At 44.3% G+C, this 15,611-nt stretch overlaps 1 protein-coding gene across 1 annotated transcript in view; it reads left to right on the forward strand.

The window, feature by feature from the left end:
* Window positions 1-5,666, forward strand: part of KCNU1 (potassium calcium-activated channel subfamily U member 1) — a 49,616-nt gene extending 43,950 nt beyond the window's left edge. The window contains exons 24-27 of the mRNA XM_074928360.1: window positions 760-899; window positions 4,278-4,466; window positions 4,775-4,878; window positions 5,567-5,666. Of these exons, the coding sequence (XP_074784461.1) occupies window positions 760-899; window positions 4,278-4,466; window positions 4,775-4,878; window positions 5,567-5,666 (533 nt within the window). The remainder of the gene's footprint in view (window positions 1-759; window positions 900-4,277; window positions 4,467-4,774; window positions 4,879-5,566) is intronic.
* The last annotated feature ends 9,945 nt before the right edge of the window (window positions 5,667-15,611 follow it).

A 15,611-nucleotide genomic window follows, 5' to 3' on the forward strand; every position in this document is an offset into this window, starting at 1 on the left:
TTGTGATTCAGGCTGGGTTTAGTCATCTTTAAAAATGATGCACTCAAATGCTTCCTGACCCAAGGGGACATCATAGAAATCAGTCATTACTCACATAGAGTTAGTTGTGCTCACTCTCTATTTTTTAATGCTAAGATATGGATTCTTGATCTCAATTCCTCTCAGTCTCCTGCTGCGCTGCTGTCATTCATCAGCATTCTTACTGGTAGTGCTGGAGTGCCAGGACATACCTAGCATGTTCAGTGGCACAGCAGGGGCCTGCTGCCTGGCTGTACTTAGACAGTTCCCTGAAAATAGAAAAGAAAGTTAAGGAGGAATCACTTTCAGAGAAGGGGAATTCTGCAAGACTATCTCAGCCAGTGAGAATAAGGTGGAGACACTAGTGAAGATTCCTGTAATAGGAGGACAGCTGTGAAAGGAGCTCCGTAACCCCTCCTGAAACCAATAGAAATAGTAATTGCATTTACGTTGTCAGGAAAATGAAGGGAAGAAATTAGATTCTTCCTCTCTTTTTCAAAGTGGGTAAATTAATTATGATCTGATATCTTAAACCTTAGTTTTAGGGTTCCGTGTCTTTTGGCTGCCATTGCACGGTGAGTTAGCAGCCCTGAGTGTTTTGTTCCTCTCTGCTAATGCTGCATGCTGTGGCTAGTGCTGGGCACAGAACGGCAAACTGATTTATTAACTCTCATTTCTGATTCTAGATGGCTTCTCTCTGTTGCTAAGACGTTTCCTCTTTCTTCCTTGCTTTTCCAATAGAGTTTTCACCAAACGCCCAGTTCATTAATCAGGCTCCCAGTGGTAATCCTGAGATTCCAGAGCAAGATCAGCTTTTCACCACCGGTGTCCCCGCAGGAGCTATCTTCTCAGATAGCTTCTTGAATTCTCTTTTGTCTATGGTAAGTAGATGCATCACACCCTGTCATACTGAGCGGCATCGGTGTGTAACAAAGTGATTACCAGCCAGGGTAAACCCACATAATCTAGCCCTAACAATGGTCAAGGCCACGTGTGTCAGAGAGAGGCACTGGAAACGCTGCAGAGATCAGTGATGTGATTAGTTACATGGTGCCCTGAGAATTATACATGTCTCTTCCTATTTAAGCAATTTGCTAACCAGTGGGCCGCTGTGATTCCTTGGGGTAGTGGGTTCCATACACTGAACAGCAGCTCTCAGCTCCAAAAGACACGGCTCTCAACGTGTGCTATTAGCAGCAACTCTCCCTGTCGGTGGTGTTGGTGTACGCACAGAATTATTTGGAGAAACTTTTAGAGTGTTTTCGTAAGTTCCTCCCATTCCCAGCTCCAGAATATTGACAGGCGACAAAAGGTATTTAAAGCCAGTCTGATTTATTTACTTTTTGACAACATGATGTTACAATCAGTCCCTCTAAGGGAGCTGCAGTCACTGAAGCCAAAATTGCCTTTGACACCAGCTGGCCCCTTGGTGGAAGCTCCAGCGTTGATGCCAAAGGCTGAGAATATTATGGGGATTCTGAATTCTGACCCATTCGTGTAGAAAGGAGTTTTACTCCGCCTGGCTGGAGGTGCGTTGGTGAGCTGGGGAACAGGCAGCTTGCACTACCACCGCTTTACCAGAGCGAGCGTGGGGATAAACGGAACATTTAACTCGTACGTAACTGGCACGTAGGCAGAAATTCATTGGAAGATTGGATTGAAAAATCTATTGAACTCGTTGGGACTCTCCCAATGGCTGCTTTCTGAAAAGGTACAGACCAGATTCCATACATGTGGGCCACTGCCGATCCACAAGACCACATCAGATTTTAAAAATGCGTATTTTGATCCTCTGTAAATTCTTGGCAGTGTGTTCTTTTAAAATCATTTTCATCACAAAGATTAGATACATTGCACCAAAACTGCAAGAGCAGAGGGAAGGTGGTGATCCCACCCTGGTGACATCATCATTTTAAGTTACTGTCAAAACTGAGCGATATTGTCAGTGGTGACCCCGGTGTGGGTCACACTTTGGTGGAGGGAAGCCAGGATTCTGACAGCCAACCAGCAGTTCAGTTCATAAGCTGGCATTTCCAAAACTGCCGCCTTTTCCTTCTGAAAGGCCCTTTCTTCCCCTTCACCCCGATTCCCCACGCTGCACTCAAGTTCCACGCGCCTTGCTCTCAGCTCGTGTCCAGGGGGAGAGTGCTTGGGTGGCAGTTTTACAGAAAATGAATAAATACAAAACAAATCTCTCCAAGGGATAAGCAGTCCAGAATAAGTGTGTCAAGTCCAGTTACGCTTTTCTGAGAAGTCTTCTGTGTTAGGGAAAGTATTATATTGCTGCTACTCACTGATATGTCAATCAGCCAGATGGTAATTAATGACTGCTTGTGTCAAGTGTAAAAGTAACTCAAGACATAGCATGACCTGTCTTAAAGGATAAAATTTCACTCAAGTGTAAGATTCCAAGTCTGTCCAGGAATGATCAGCCCTCGACTCTGCTTTAGAGTAGAGGGGCACCTTAGGTTGGATTCAGTCATTCTGTAAATACAGGGAAGATGGAGAAAATACACTATTGCTTAGCAATTGCACTATCGGGGGAGAGACGTGTGAGCTGGAGAAGAGAGAGAAGGAAAGGAGCCTTCAGCAGCCCAGTGTCACCTCCTTTTGCTGTCACTGTGAATATCTGTTGAAATTCCTGAAGACACTCAGGACAGGAGTGCCGTTTCCTTTCAGCTTGAAAGGAGACTGGCAGAAGAATCTGAGTGGCAGAACATGGTCTGTAGAGTGAAACGTTACCCCTTGGAAGCCTGAAACAGAACTGGCGTTTGCTTCAACATGACTGTTGGGGTCTCAATAGGCAGAAAACAATTCAATGAGCATGATCATTATGGCTCAGGTACTCTAATGAGCCCTGAATTCCCTTCCTGATCCAGCTGTGGGTTCCTCAGCTGCACAGGACCAGTTTTAAAAGCTTAGTAGCAACGTGAGTCAGGGGGGACATCACTGCTTGGTGAGGGGAGAAGGTTTCTAGCCTTGCTGTTGTGTGCAGAGGTGTGCCCAGGAAATCTGCTTGGCTGAGGCTGTAACCAAACAACAACTGGTGAAGAAGGTAACATCTCACGGGCACATTACGGAAATGTTGCTCCTTTAAAGTCAGCTTCAAGACCCATTCCAAGCGCAGTGTGTTATTTCCTGACTACGCACACATGCTCACCTCTGTAATTTCCCCACCTTTCAAATTCCTGCGGTGTAACTCAGCAAAGAAAGTACAGAATGAGGGTGACATGCAAATCCTATTAATTCATCCAAGTATGGAAATGCAATCCTTTTGATGTCAAAAAGTACAGCAATGATATGTTAAAGAGCTCAGCACGCTTCTGTTAAATATGTAAAGTGCAGATTCCCCCGAAGCTGTATCACTCCTGGATAACCCTGGACTATAGCTCCTTACTTTAAAAGACTGAGAATTACTCTAACAGCATTATACCCCTTTGCCCGACAATATGGTCAGATGTTCTTAAGCGGATTTGAGTTTAGCGTGGATTTAGTAACACCATTCCTGCTCTGCAGCTTGTTTAGTTTCTTTACTCAGGCAAATACAGGTGACAGATTCCACAAAGTGGCTCTATGTAGGAAAGGAGCTTTTGGAGAAAGGGTGGAAATTAAGTTATTTGATGCACTGAAGGCAGAGGAAACACTTTTAGTTTAAAAAAAAAAAAAAATAGAGACTCTAGGCCTTTATTTTGCTTGAGATCTGAATTTGAACCATGGTATTTTTATTTTTTTTTTCCAGAAAATAGACTGAGATAAGGGCACAGAGAGGTTTTCAAAGCAACATGTCAACTGCAAGGACAGAGTTTCCTCCTGCACCTGCATCCAGTAGGGCTGGGCAGGCAGTTGTGCTCCTCAGCCTCACCTTGCACAGTCTGCTCCTACGCGGGTCACACCAGAGCTGCTGCCCGGCCCTCACACACACACACACACACACACACACACACACGTGCACCCCCGGCCCTGCTCCGTTTGTGCTGTTCGTGCCTTAGAAAATCTCCCATTCGGACTCAGCTTAGTGCATTCTATTGCAGGGGCAGGGCGGGGATCTTCTGACTGCTCTTTGAAGCTGAAATGGGCTGAGCAGGTGATGATCCATAAATATTGACAGAAAACTTTACACATAATTAAAGACTTCTTTAAGTATACAAACAACTTCAAAGTGTCTGATCACTTTCTCGAGGGTTTCACTGCAAAACTTGATTTTCTTTTCCAAGGCAAACTCTTTTCTCCTTGACTTTTCGCTGTCTCTTGCTTTCCAGACATACTACAACCATCACATCTTGGCTCTGCTGCAGACTCTGGTGACCAGCGGGACGAGCCCAGCACTGGGGGAACAGGGGCTGGAAGCGGGCAGCAGGAGTCCTGAGGATGGGATCCACGGGGCCTCCCGACTCCGGTGCAAACTGGCGCTCCTGCCGCTGCCCGGGAGGTTGTTAAAGGGCGTCTCGGTGAGTCACATCCCTGCGTGGGGCTTCACGGGCCCCCTCCGCCCTGCTGCGGGCACGTTTGCGCTGCCGTTACTTGAAGCTGAGCTTCGTTCAGTTGAACCTCACTATGTAGCTTGAGCTGTGTTTTGAAGAGGTAAAGACATCAGCTTTATTTATGGGGGACCAGTCGTTTCCTTTCCTGTCTTTCTTTCAAGTATTATGAAACTAGAAGTAGTGAATAGTGACGATAGTTGGCTACATAAGTATTGGTCTGAATCGTCCTCTTTGGTTCCTTTGAGCTAAGAGTGGTTTTGCTTCCTTTATAGCAGGATAACTCCTTTGGAGACATTTACTGCAGAGCTTTAGACTTGTTTGGGATACTCTGCTTTGGGCTCTGCCGCCTGATGGAAGAGCCCAACCCGTACAGGCACAGGCAAGTACACCTCATCTCAAATTGCACCGTAAATCAAAAGATACTAGCTGTGACTTTGAAGTTTGACTTCTGTTATAGGCAACTCGAATTACTTATTTTTGTCTTGGATTTAGACATTCTTCTTGGTAGCTAAGGCCATTTGAGGCAAACTGGTATGTGGTCTGAACATGGTACGTACTGGCGCTTGTATGAGATCCCCTTATGTTCACTTAAGCTGTGATTTATCTTTACAAGTGAGCCTTCTGCATTAGAGAGCTCTTGGAGCATGAAGTTAGCAATGCTGCTGAGGGCAGGGATTTCAGAGAGTTTGCAGGCAGAGAGAACCTTCTCATCTAACCTGTTCTACTCACCGATTCGTCCGAATGCAGGATTTCAGTGATTGCATGATCTCAAGATCTCCTAGAGAGACATTTAATCTTGATTTAAAGATTCTGAGCAATCAAAAAATTTATCACATCTTTCAGTAGCTGTTCCAGAGACTAATTAGCTTCATTTAAATATATGTATCCCGTTCCTAGGTAAAATTAAACCTTCTGTATATAGTCTCATCATTGCAAAGAATTCTGCACATGCAGTCAGTCATTGCAAAAAAAAAACCAAACCAACCTACAGCTTTCTTGCTATCCCAGACACTTAGTTCAAAGGCCTCACAAAGCAGCCTGAACCTCACGTGCTACTGCCTTTTCAGGTTCGTGATTGCTCGGCCTGCCAGTGATTTGAAGATGCTGTCTACAGATCTGCTGTTCTGTCTTGTTCCATTCAACGTCGCAACAACTGATGTCCTGTGATGTGGGATAAGGCAGTTGCCAAGCAAGGACACAGGTAGCACAGACACCTTCATGCCAGAGCTAGGAGAGATTGTGAAATGCCCTGCGAATAAAAATTGTACAGGCTAGTAAGACCCCCACAAGGATTTGTGTGTTCTTTTTTCTTAGGAGTGGCAGTTTGAGTTTGGCTAAATATTAACATGAGGTTATTACTGAAAACAGTATTGTTAAGCTTTAACAACAAACACACCAGAGTGTAAAATGCTCTCTCTGTGAGGAAGAGGGCAAACCCTTGAGTTTCTGCGAAGCATTGCACAGAACAGACTCAGCTCTGAGACATGAGGACTCTATTGAGTTTAGAGATTCTCTGCTGAAAGTTCCAAGACTCCAGCACACTAAGATTCAGTTTTCTTGCAGCCAGAACTGAAGATGCTGCACCGATACACATGAAAAGAATTAAAAAAACAAGCAAAAATTGCCCATGAACTTGTTCCAGAGATCAGGTCCTGCCTGTAAGTTCTAAAGTCAGCTGAGGGAAGGAGAGCGGTGTTGTTTGGGCTTTTCTCTCTCTCTCTCTTTCCCCTAACACTAATTAGGTTTGAAAGACTGCAGCTTGAGTCCAGATACCACATGCCGAGAAGAAAGGAACCCAAACAGCTGACGCAGAGTTCAGACTAAACTAACTGCAAGCTCCCCAGGGACATCACAAGGTAAACCTGATAGTCTCTGTCATTTACAATCATTATCAGGCAGCTGAGTCTCTGTGATTTTACTAGGGAGCCAATTAACAGATCCTTGAAGCTCAAGAATAAGGTCTTGGTCTTTTTTCTATTTTAGACAGGAAAAAGGGGAAGGTAAGTCTTTGTTTCAAATAGATACTCCAGAAGCATTCCTCCCCATGGGAATGGTCAGATCTGGGCTTGCACTTTTCCTCTTGAGGAATGAGGTAAAGCACCGAGCATAAGAGCCAAGCAAGTGGCTTTAGTGCCCAGCTCTGCAACAAGCTGTCCGTGTAACCGTGGGTGAGTTATTGAACTGTGTCCTAATGCTGCTTGCTGCATACAGGGAACATAGTAATACTTACTAATTTAGATAATGAGAGCTTTGTGAAAAGGACTGTCTCTTGTGATATGTTTGGCCTAAGATAAAGAGGTGCTAACCTAGGACGGGACATTTAGGAGCTCCACTCAAACAGTGGGAGTAAAAACCAAGAGAAAAGCTTGGACCAAAACTCCAAATAGAAACATAGCTGTGCTTGGGGAAGTTTGGAGTTTGGATTCAGGTCTCAGCCTTAATGCGTTGGACTCATCTTTCCTGGAACAAACTAATCATACATTTTCAATTTAGGACAGATTGCGAGTAGGAATCAGCAAACCATCCTTAGAGCAAACAAAATCCATAGGAAGCATGCTTCCCCTTTGCCAGCCCTTTGCAGACCTGAACCTGAGCCAAGACAGTCAGCTGATCTTTTGGTAGGAGTTTTTTGGCCTAAAATCACCCGCTGTATATACAGACTTCGATAAGAATTTGTGCACTGGATTCTGTTTACTCTCTGGCAGAACAAGGCTTCAATAAGAGTGTCTCCGTCCATTCCCTAGCATGCCTTATTTTAAACAGACAAGATGGAAGGAAGAACCTGGGCAGGCTTTGCAGTCCCTTGACTACAAAAGATACCTCATACTAAGATTCTGCAAGCTCTCTATATTGTCATCATCTGGACCTTTCTTTATTTTCAGCTGTAACTCAGTCTAAACAGGACACGGGGGAGGTAACATCCCTTTTTCTTTCTTACTGTTCTATTGCTTTTAAATAACTACATATGCTTGGACCTCTGTGTTCTGATATTAAGCAAGCCTTGTGCAATGTTAAGGCATTTTTATCAAGAAAACCGCAAGAAATACTAAAACCTGTTTACTCATAACTTCCCTGAGTGCGTGAGAAACTCGGACTGTCTTGCCAGCAAACTCTTCTTATCTGAAATCATCTGCTTTTCCTGGAAAATGGAGGCAAACGTTGAAAGCACTCCTCCGTGACTGAGATGCAGGGCATGTTAGTTCCAGCTTTAAAGCACCGAACACTGGGTGTACTACTGTGTTACTCCAGAGCCGTGTACCTGGCGTAAGCCTGTTACAACCCCTGGCGTCTCTTCCTTCTTTCCATTAGAAAAAGGTTTGCAGCAAGCGCTTTTCTTTTTTTTTAACCATTCCTTCTCCCCGAGGCGCCTCAGGTGCAGGCTGGGGGTGACAGCCCGTGCGGCGCTTTCCCCGCGGGCAGCTCTGCGGTGGGGACGGGCCCATCTCCAGCCCGCGGCCTTGCCGGGACCGCGTGTTTCCAGTCGCTCAACCCGTGACTGCCGGAGGGTCTAACTTCCTGGGGTAAGGTGGACTGGGGGGAGATGACGGGGTGAGGGGACCTCTTTCATTTTGCTTATTCCACCTTTTTGTTCAGTTGCCATATCTGAGCAAGCAGTTCTGCTTCTCGGGGAAGAAGGAAGAGGGAGAGAAATCTTAAGAAAGGTAAAAGCATTAATGGGTCAAGGCCTCCTTTGCATAATTCTATTATCACCAGGAAGATTCTGCAGTAATCATGTTAGGCATGTGCTCTGGAGCATCAAAGTGACTTGTCTTACCTTACTTTTTGATGTTAGACAGGTATAAATGCTTTGTACAGCTGAGGCACCTCAGACAGCTGATCAAGAAAGCCTGTGCTGTTCCGGCAAAGCAAAGGCCTGTTTTGCTTTTTTCAAAATGTCAACAATGCCACATTCTTTCAGCAAGGAATAATCTCTGTTGTCACAAACCGTGAAAAGCAAAGGTGTAGGAGAGAATCCGTGTGTGGGTGCATGCAAACATGCTTTCTGAAGCTACCACCTTTGAATCTTCAGCAACAGTTATCTTCTCGTGCGTTGTTTGGGTCAGAGGTTTCTATAAATTCGGCTCCTGCAGTGAAAACCACGGTGTGGTACACAAAGCTGTTACGGGACCTCTGCACCGTAGTTTGCTGATCTGTGCCCGTTCTAAGCTGTGAAGGTCACCTTAGTGTGTGAGTGGTGATTAATATTAGTAGGTTTTACTTTTTAGTTGTGTTACCAGAGTCTCCAGTTGAGTCCTGAAACTTGTTGTGTGGGATACAATCAGAAGCAGTCCCTGCCCCTGGTGAGCTTAGGTGGTACATACAAAAAGGAGTTCTAAGGGAAGCAGAGGAGTTGTAGTTTGCTCAAAAGCGTATATCAGATTGGTGGAAAAGATAAAACCAGAGCCCCAATCTCCTGGCTTCTCGGCTAGCAGCTTTCCCGCTAGGCCGTTTTGCATTTCTGCTCTCCGATCTCGACTCCTGCTAACGTGGTCACTCCCCTGCCAGTCTGTCTGGGGACTTCAGAGTCTCTTCCAGCGGTGGCTCAAACACTCTTCATGGAGCACTCCTGATGAATTATTTTTCCATTTGTTATAAGATGGTCAGCCTCTTTACAGAAGCAGACGAGTATCATCATGCTTTCAAACGGGAACGTAAGTTGCTTGAGATTACCCAGTGGGTCAGCTGTCTGGCAGTTATGTGTCTTGTCTGTCTCGTCAGCTGGGCCGCACTGTCGTTTCAGGCTGTTACGTGATGAATGGAGCCAGAAATCTCTGCAAAGATGCGTGCAGGGACATGTAGACTCTGCAGAGACTCAAAAATGCTAACACACTTATCCTAACACAGGCATCCACCTGGACCCGAGCGCTGCTCAGGGCTTACACACCCGGACAAACACAGGCCTCGACAAAGAGCACTTGCCCATAAGGAGATGAATATATACATCCAGGCCAGGGTGGTTTTCTCCCTCCTCCTCCTCCTCCTTCCTGGAGTCAGATACAATCCAGCAGAATGAGTAGTGAAGGGTGTCACTGCTGTGAGCTGGGCTGGGTTTTGCGGTGCAGCATGCTGCAGGTGGTGACTGACACATAGTCAATGAGATCTGAGGAGAATCCAGACTCTATAAATGTTAGATGAGGCAGGCTGGGCATTGACAAAAACAAGAGGTGGCTGCAAACACCAAATGTCATTATTCTCTGAGCAGGGATGGTGAGAGCCCTGGGAACTTCCCATGGAGATTAAGTACTTCACAGCAGGATGAGGAGCTGTCTCCTGATGGGAAGGGACATCCTGTTGTCCTGAGAACACTTGGGAGGAAGGATGCATGACAGCAGGAGTTGCTTTTGAGAGCATACACACAGTTTCCTGCAGAGTACGTATCTTGTCTGAAAGATGATTTTACTCTGCTGGATAAACTCCCAACACCTAATGGTTTAAATTAATGCCAGGACAGAAGGAGGTCTCTCTTAGTCATTAATTGGCAGTGGGTTCTCTAGCCTCTTCCTCCTGACGGAAGGGCTCTTTGCTGCTTTCCCATCCATCTACCTCAGCTTACTCTCTTGACCTGCCACCAATGTACCATAAAGCCATCGTCTTATTCCCCACCGTCTCTCTAGCGGCCAGTTATAAAGGGACTAGAGCTATTTAACTGCTGATTGCTTCTCTACTTGCAGCAGGAGGCCACGCAGAGTGAATTAGGTGAGCTAACTGTATTAAGCAATCTGGAAGTGCATCATTAATGCTTCTGACACTTTTTCTGTCGTACACATGTGCCAACTAATAAGCATCGGTGACTGAAGTTTCTCCATTTCCCAGGAAATAGATGTAGCTAGAGCAGTGAAGTACAGACACAGCCCACTGGGCTCTGTCTCCCCACAAGCTGAGATGCTTTTCCAAACTCCCCTGTCCTGCTCATGGCTGGGAGTTGCATGGGGATAACGATTAGAGTTGGGTGATGCTTCTAACTTCTGCTAAGACTTTAATGGAGAACATGTTTTTTTTCAGGGTTGACCTTTTTTTTTTTTTTTTTTTTGGTGACACAACAGGATTTTTCTTTCCAGCCAGAAGGAGGAGCCAGATCAGTCATCACTGTGACTTGGAATTTGGTTTCTTGTAAGGTTTTCTGCATAAGAAAAAAATGCAACCCCACTGATATTTATTCCTTTCCCTTTGGGGCAAGGGGAAAGGAATATTAGTTCTTTGTGAAAGAGAAATGCATTTTTAAGTACGTCTTTTTTTTTTTTTTTACAGGTTACCAGGTTTGAGGTTAAAGGTTTAGTTATCTTTCCTTCTCATTCTTGAATAAACCCATACCTTAAAGAAAGCTTTAAAGAAAAGAAGTACTGCTATGACTTGTTATTGTGCCTGTGTCAAATACAATCTGAGCAGTAGGCTTTTTTCTCTCTCCTTTCCTCACCTTAGCCCCGTTGAGTACTCTGCAGCGGCGGGGAAGCACATGTTCCCAGGTCCTTCACTCTTCTGTCAGAGCAGGGGCTGGCGCTTGCCAGCAATGAGCCTTTTGTTTCCACCAGTTTTATGTACTTGCTTATCCAGGCAACTACCAAAAAGAAGCAGAAGTCCTAAATGCCAGACTAATGCATCAATCATAATTCCTGAGCTGCCAGCAGTCATGTAACTGCTTAAAGACCTCAACAGCCCTCTGGCACTTAAAGAAAAAAATCATCTAATTAATCACAGGTGAAACAGCTTGGACTTGCTCCAAAAGCCCCTGAATTTACTGCCAAGCTTTGATGCTAATTTTCCTTCTAAGTAACCCCCTAAAGAAATTTACGATTAGGTAATTAAAGTGATGAATAAAGAGATACTTAGAAGAAGGAGGGAGAAGAAAAAGGAGGGAAAAGAAAATCAACCTTGAGTCAAAAGCCTTAAATCTCCTCCCTTCCTCTAAGAGAAATGTTAGTCATTTTTGCACATGCATTGTCTCTGAAAATTGGGTTGGATTCCCACAGGAGGATTGAGAAATATTCCTTAAATTAATGTTTGTATAACCAAATAAAACAGAAAAGAAGGAACTCCTAAACAGATTGTAATGTCAAGATGGCTGAGGGGAAAAAAAAGGACTTGTGGCCTCTCTCTGAGAATCATGTCCTGTACAACTTCTGTTAGAAACTGCCTCATGCCTTTTCCCCCTATTTACCTGAGGTCCATTTATTTTCGATGTAATTAGATACCTAGGAATACCATTTAATTAAAAATGTAGTGATATCTAATTAAGAACTTCAGAGCATCTGAACAACTTTCAAAAGTCTGACCGTAAGTTCTTAATAGGTCACAAGTCCTGTATAATGCTTTTCAGTGTCCTCTCACATTCTTTCTCTCAGTTTTTTCAGAGGAGAAGGAACTAAGTAGCCTTTAATTTGCATTTTTTTCTTCAGGCGAATATACCACACCAAACTCAACGTAAGGAGTGTGTGTTTAAACAGAGGGACACATGCTGTAAAATGGTGATGGTGCCTAGATTGCTTCCACGGAAGGTGAATAAGTGGCCCCAAAACAGAGCAGGGGGAGGGAAAAAAGTTCTAGTTTCAGTTCCAGGCTGGTTTGTTTTGTTTTTTGTTTTTTGGGTTTTTTTAAAAAAAAAAAAAAAAAAAGAAAAAATCCACAAAGCAAGCGTGTCACTATCCAGGGATTTGCTACTGGCTTTTGGGGATGGTCTTGGCTAATTCTTTCCCTGTAGCTAAAAGCAAGTCTTAAGATCCAGGAAACTTCTGTACTGGCCCATAAAATGAAAAGTAATGGGGGGAGGGCTGGAATTCTGTAAGGTTTCTTTGTGGTGGTGGGAATGTTTTCCCTCCAGGACTACATCTTTCTTTGCTTTCTACGTTTTGATCCCAGGCCTCGGAGCGGCGGGAACCTGCCGCGCACTCACCTTGGCTCTGTTCTGGGAGTGTGCCCAAGACTCTGCCTCGCAGTACATGATACACCTGACCTTTCTCTGTTAATAAATGCCTGCTGACCCCATCACATGGCCCCCTCTGCTCTGCCTGGCACTGAGGGAAGAGCTGCTGAATGATTTTTGAGGGGACCAGAGAGGATAAAAAATGAGAAAATGGCAGATTAGATCTGAGGTGACAGAGATGAGAAATAAAAGCCATTAGAGCCCATTTGCAATGTGCCCTCATTGAGTCAAGTTTCAAGGTGTTTTTCCAGATTATTAATAGCCTGACAGCAGTTTTTGTACAGGAATCTGATACAGGAAATAACACTCATGTATACACACCGCAGTGTAGAGGGGAAAGTAGAGTCCCCTCATTTATTTACTTGAAGAGATTTGAAATACAGCAAACCAGCCAGCTGGGTTACAGACAAAATAAACATTCTCCATTATAATCGTGGCATCTTCCGACGCACATCTCTATAATCATGCAGCGGTATGAAAGGAGCTCTCATAAACCTCTGCGCCAGCCTTTGCTGTCTGCACAGTCTGGGCTGCGCTCGGAGGGGCTCTGCTGAAGCCAGAGTGATCTTTGGTGGGGAGTTCATTGCTCAAAGTCATTTCAGCCCTTGGTTAACACCCCTGAACCTGGGTCCTGTGGGCCACTTAAAATCTCCCAGGGGTCTAATTTATTCAATGTGGCAGGCTTCTTTTAAAACCCAGTCAAGCACCGATCCTAAACAGATCTTTCCTGTTTCGTCCCCCACTTATCTGAATTATCTCAGTCTTCCCAGTGTGATACCCAGTGAAATGAAAGCCAGAGAGGGAGGAGCGAACAAGAATACTTCAGCATGTGGGAAAGAAAGGTTGAAAGATTCCCAAAGTTATACTTTGTTGTTGCATGCTTGTAAAAAAGAAATACCAGGTGGGTAGCGCTTTGAACTTCACAAGGCTTTGTGAGACTGAGTTGTCAAATATGAGTAATTGTAGCTTTCTTCATAAACAAGGGGTGGCACAGAGAATTTGACTGATACAGTTCATAATGCCTAGAGGCCAAACAGACATTCAGCTGAAAGAGAGAAGCTCTTCAAACATCATTAGATGGTGATGTCTGCTTGTCTGTGTCTGTTGCTTTCTATTAAACTTCAGTTTTTACTTCCTCATCTCATGTTGCAACCTAACTCCGCTTGTGAGTATTACTGGGCAGAAATAATCAAGTCTGGATCTATGTTGCATAACACGTGGTAGAGGTAGCCAAGCTAATTACCAGTGAAAATGGACAACCACCAGTAGAGACTAATTTGGCCCATTTTTTTTCTGCTCCTTGTCTGAACAGCCTCTCGCATGCAGCGTTGTCTGGGAGGATGTGCTACCACGCAAACAAGCAACACTCCCTACAGATAAAGAATTTTCTAGCGGTGGTTGCACAGCCTTAACCAAAACAGAAGGAGCCAGTCCCTTCCCTTTTTTTTTTCATGGTCTCACAATTTATAATTTAGCCATAAATGTAGTTTGTATGCTGTCAGTTCTAGGTGCACTTATAAGCCTCTGCCTAGCAGAAGACAGAAATGAACTTAAAACACTTGGTTGCTTTCTAATGAAGCAATATCCCTGCCAGGAGGTCTTTTCCAGGAGATAGATGAGACAGCCTGAAAATCCCCTTCCGCATTAGGGTCAATTACCTCTTAGCGGATCCACATCGCCTCAGGTGCAACTGAGCATGTGCAAATCCTGCTTCATTTGGTAAACCTTGTGGATGCACAAGTTATTTCCAAATTATGTATCGCAGTGGAAGAAAACAATGCCTTGACAAGGAGACAAGGCTGAGGACAACCGTCTCCCACCAGGTCTTGCTTTCACACCTTTACAAGTGCTATGTAACTCGTAAGAAGTGTTGCTGAGAAGCATTTGTAATCCCTTACTCGGCACTTCTTGGAGTTCCACGTACACTGCGAGTTGTTCTGGGAACCAACAGGTTCTGTAGCATCTTACCTTGATCCAAAGGCTGGTGTGGAGTAACTCGGGCTCCCTGCAATTGCGCTTCCAGTCTCAGGAGCACTAGCTCAGCACTTTGTGTTTTCCAGTGAGGTGAGTTAGGGATCAGGCACTTTGCTCTGCAGGTTTCCATTTGAATAAGCCTGTAAGACCTGGAACTGTGTGTCTGCAGAGAGCTGACTCCACGTTGAATCGGTCTGAGGGTTTTCTCTTAGGGGGTTAACCAGTATTTCCCTCGTTTCTGCGTTTTGTGCAGTGTCTTATGCCATTGGGCTCCCCCTCTCTGTCCCCAAAGCTGCTGCTTATAAATACAACTTGTCTGGGCTCTCATAGGGGCCCGGCATTACTGCATCTGACTAGCTCATACTGCTGACCCTAGACTGCTCCCTACAGTGTAAAGAGTTTGTGTTTCTCAAGATTTAATTAAAACCTGTCCCTCACTTTTTACTCTAACTAGTTCTTATTTTCAAATGAAAATACAATTTTCTCTACATGAAGAAAATGCTTTCCTTTTAGAAACGTATAAAAAGTGTCTTTTTCAAATGTTAATTTTTAATGCACTTTTTCAGCAATGTTTTTCATTGATAATATTCTCCAAACTGTACTTTCTTAATCAGCTTAAGACCAAAATGGTAAATGATACTTCAGCCTCGCAAGAGAAAACATAATACTAACTCCGGTGTTGAGATCTCCAGCTTGTAAACTACTATCCTTCAGGATGAAAGGTGCCCATATAACAATAAGGCATTATTACACTTCCTTTATTACTCTGTACACGCATAATTTATTGACTGCTAAAAAACCCCTGGTGGAATGTCTCTTTGATGTCATCTGTCTTGCCTAAGTAGTGGTTGCTGCTTGCTTCTTTCCTACCCAACTAGTTGTGATGCTGCCTGTGGCAATTTCAGTGGCTAAATTCCTTCCTCCAGTAAAATCTTAACTAGTTGAACTGAATCTTCAAACAGGTCCACATCTCCCTCAATAAATATCAAAAGGGAAATCCAGCTTAATATAAACAGAGAATGGCAAAATGCTGCTATTTATATGGCTCAATTTCCCTTCAGTTAAACCACTAATGGCACATAGAACTCTCATAATTAAAAGCCACATCTGATAGAACAAAGTCAGCCGGGGAAGCAAAGAAAGGGGAGGATGAAAGCGCCACCAATACAAAACAACAGTCCAGCTATAGGTCTGTACATGTCTCTTTTCCCTGTTCTGAG

This window comes from Athene noctua, chromosome 28, assembly GCF_965140245.1.
Source record: "Athene noctua chromosome 28, bAthNoc1.hap1.1, whole genome shotgun sequence".
NCBI classification, from domain to species: domain Eukaryota; kingdom Metazoa; phylum Chordata; class Aves; order Strigiformes; family Strigidae; genus Athene; species Athene noctua.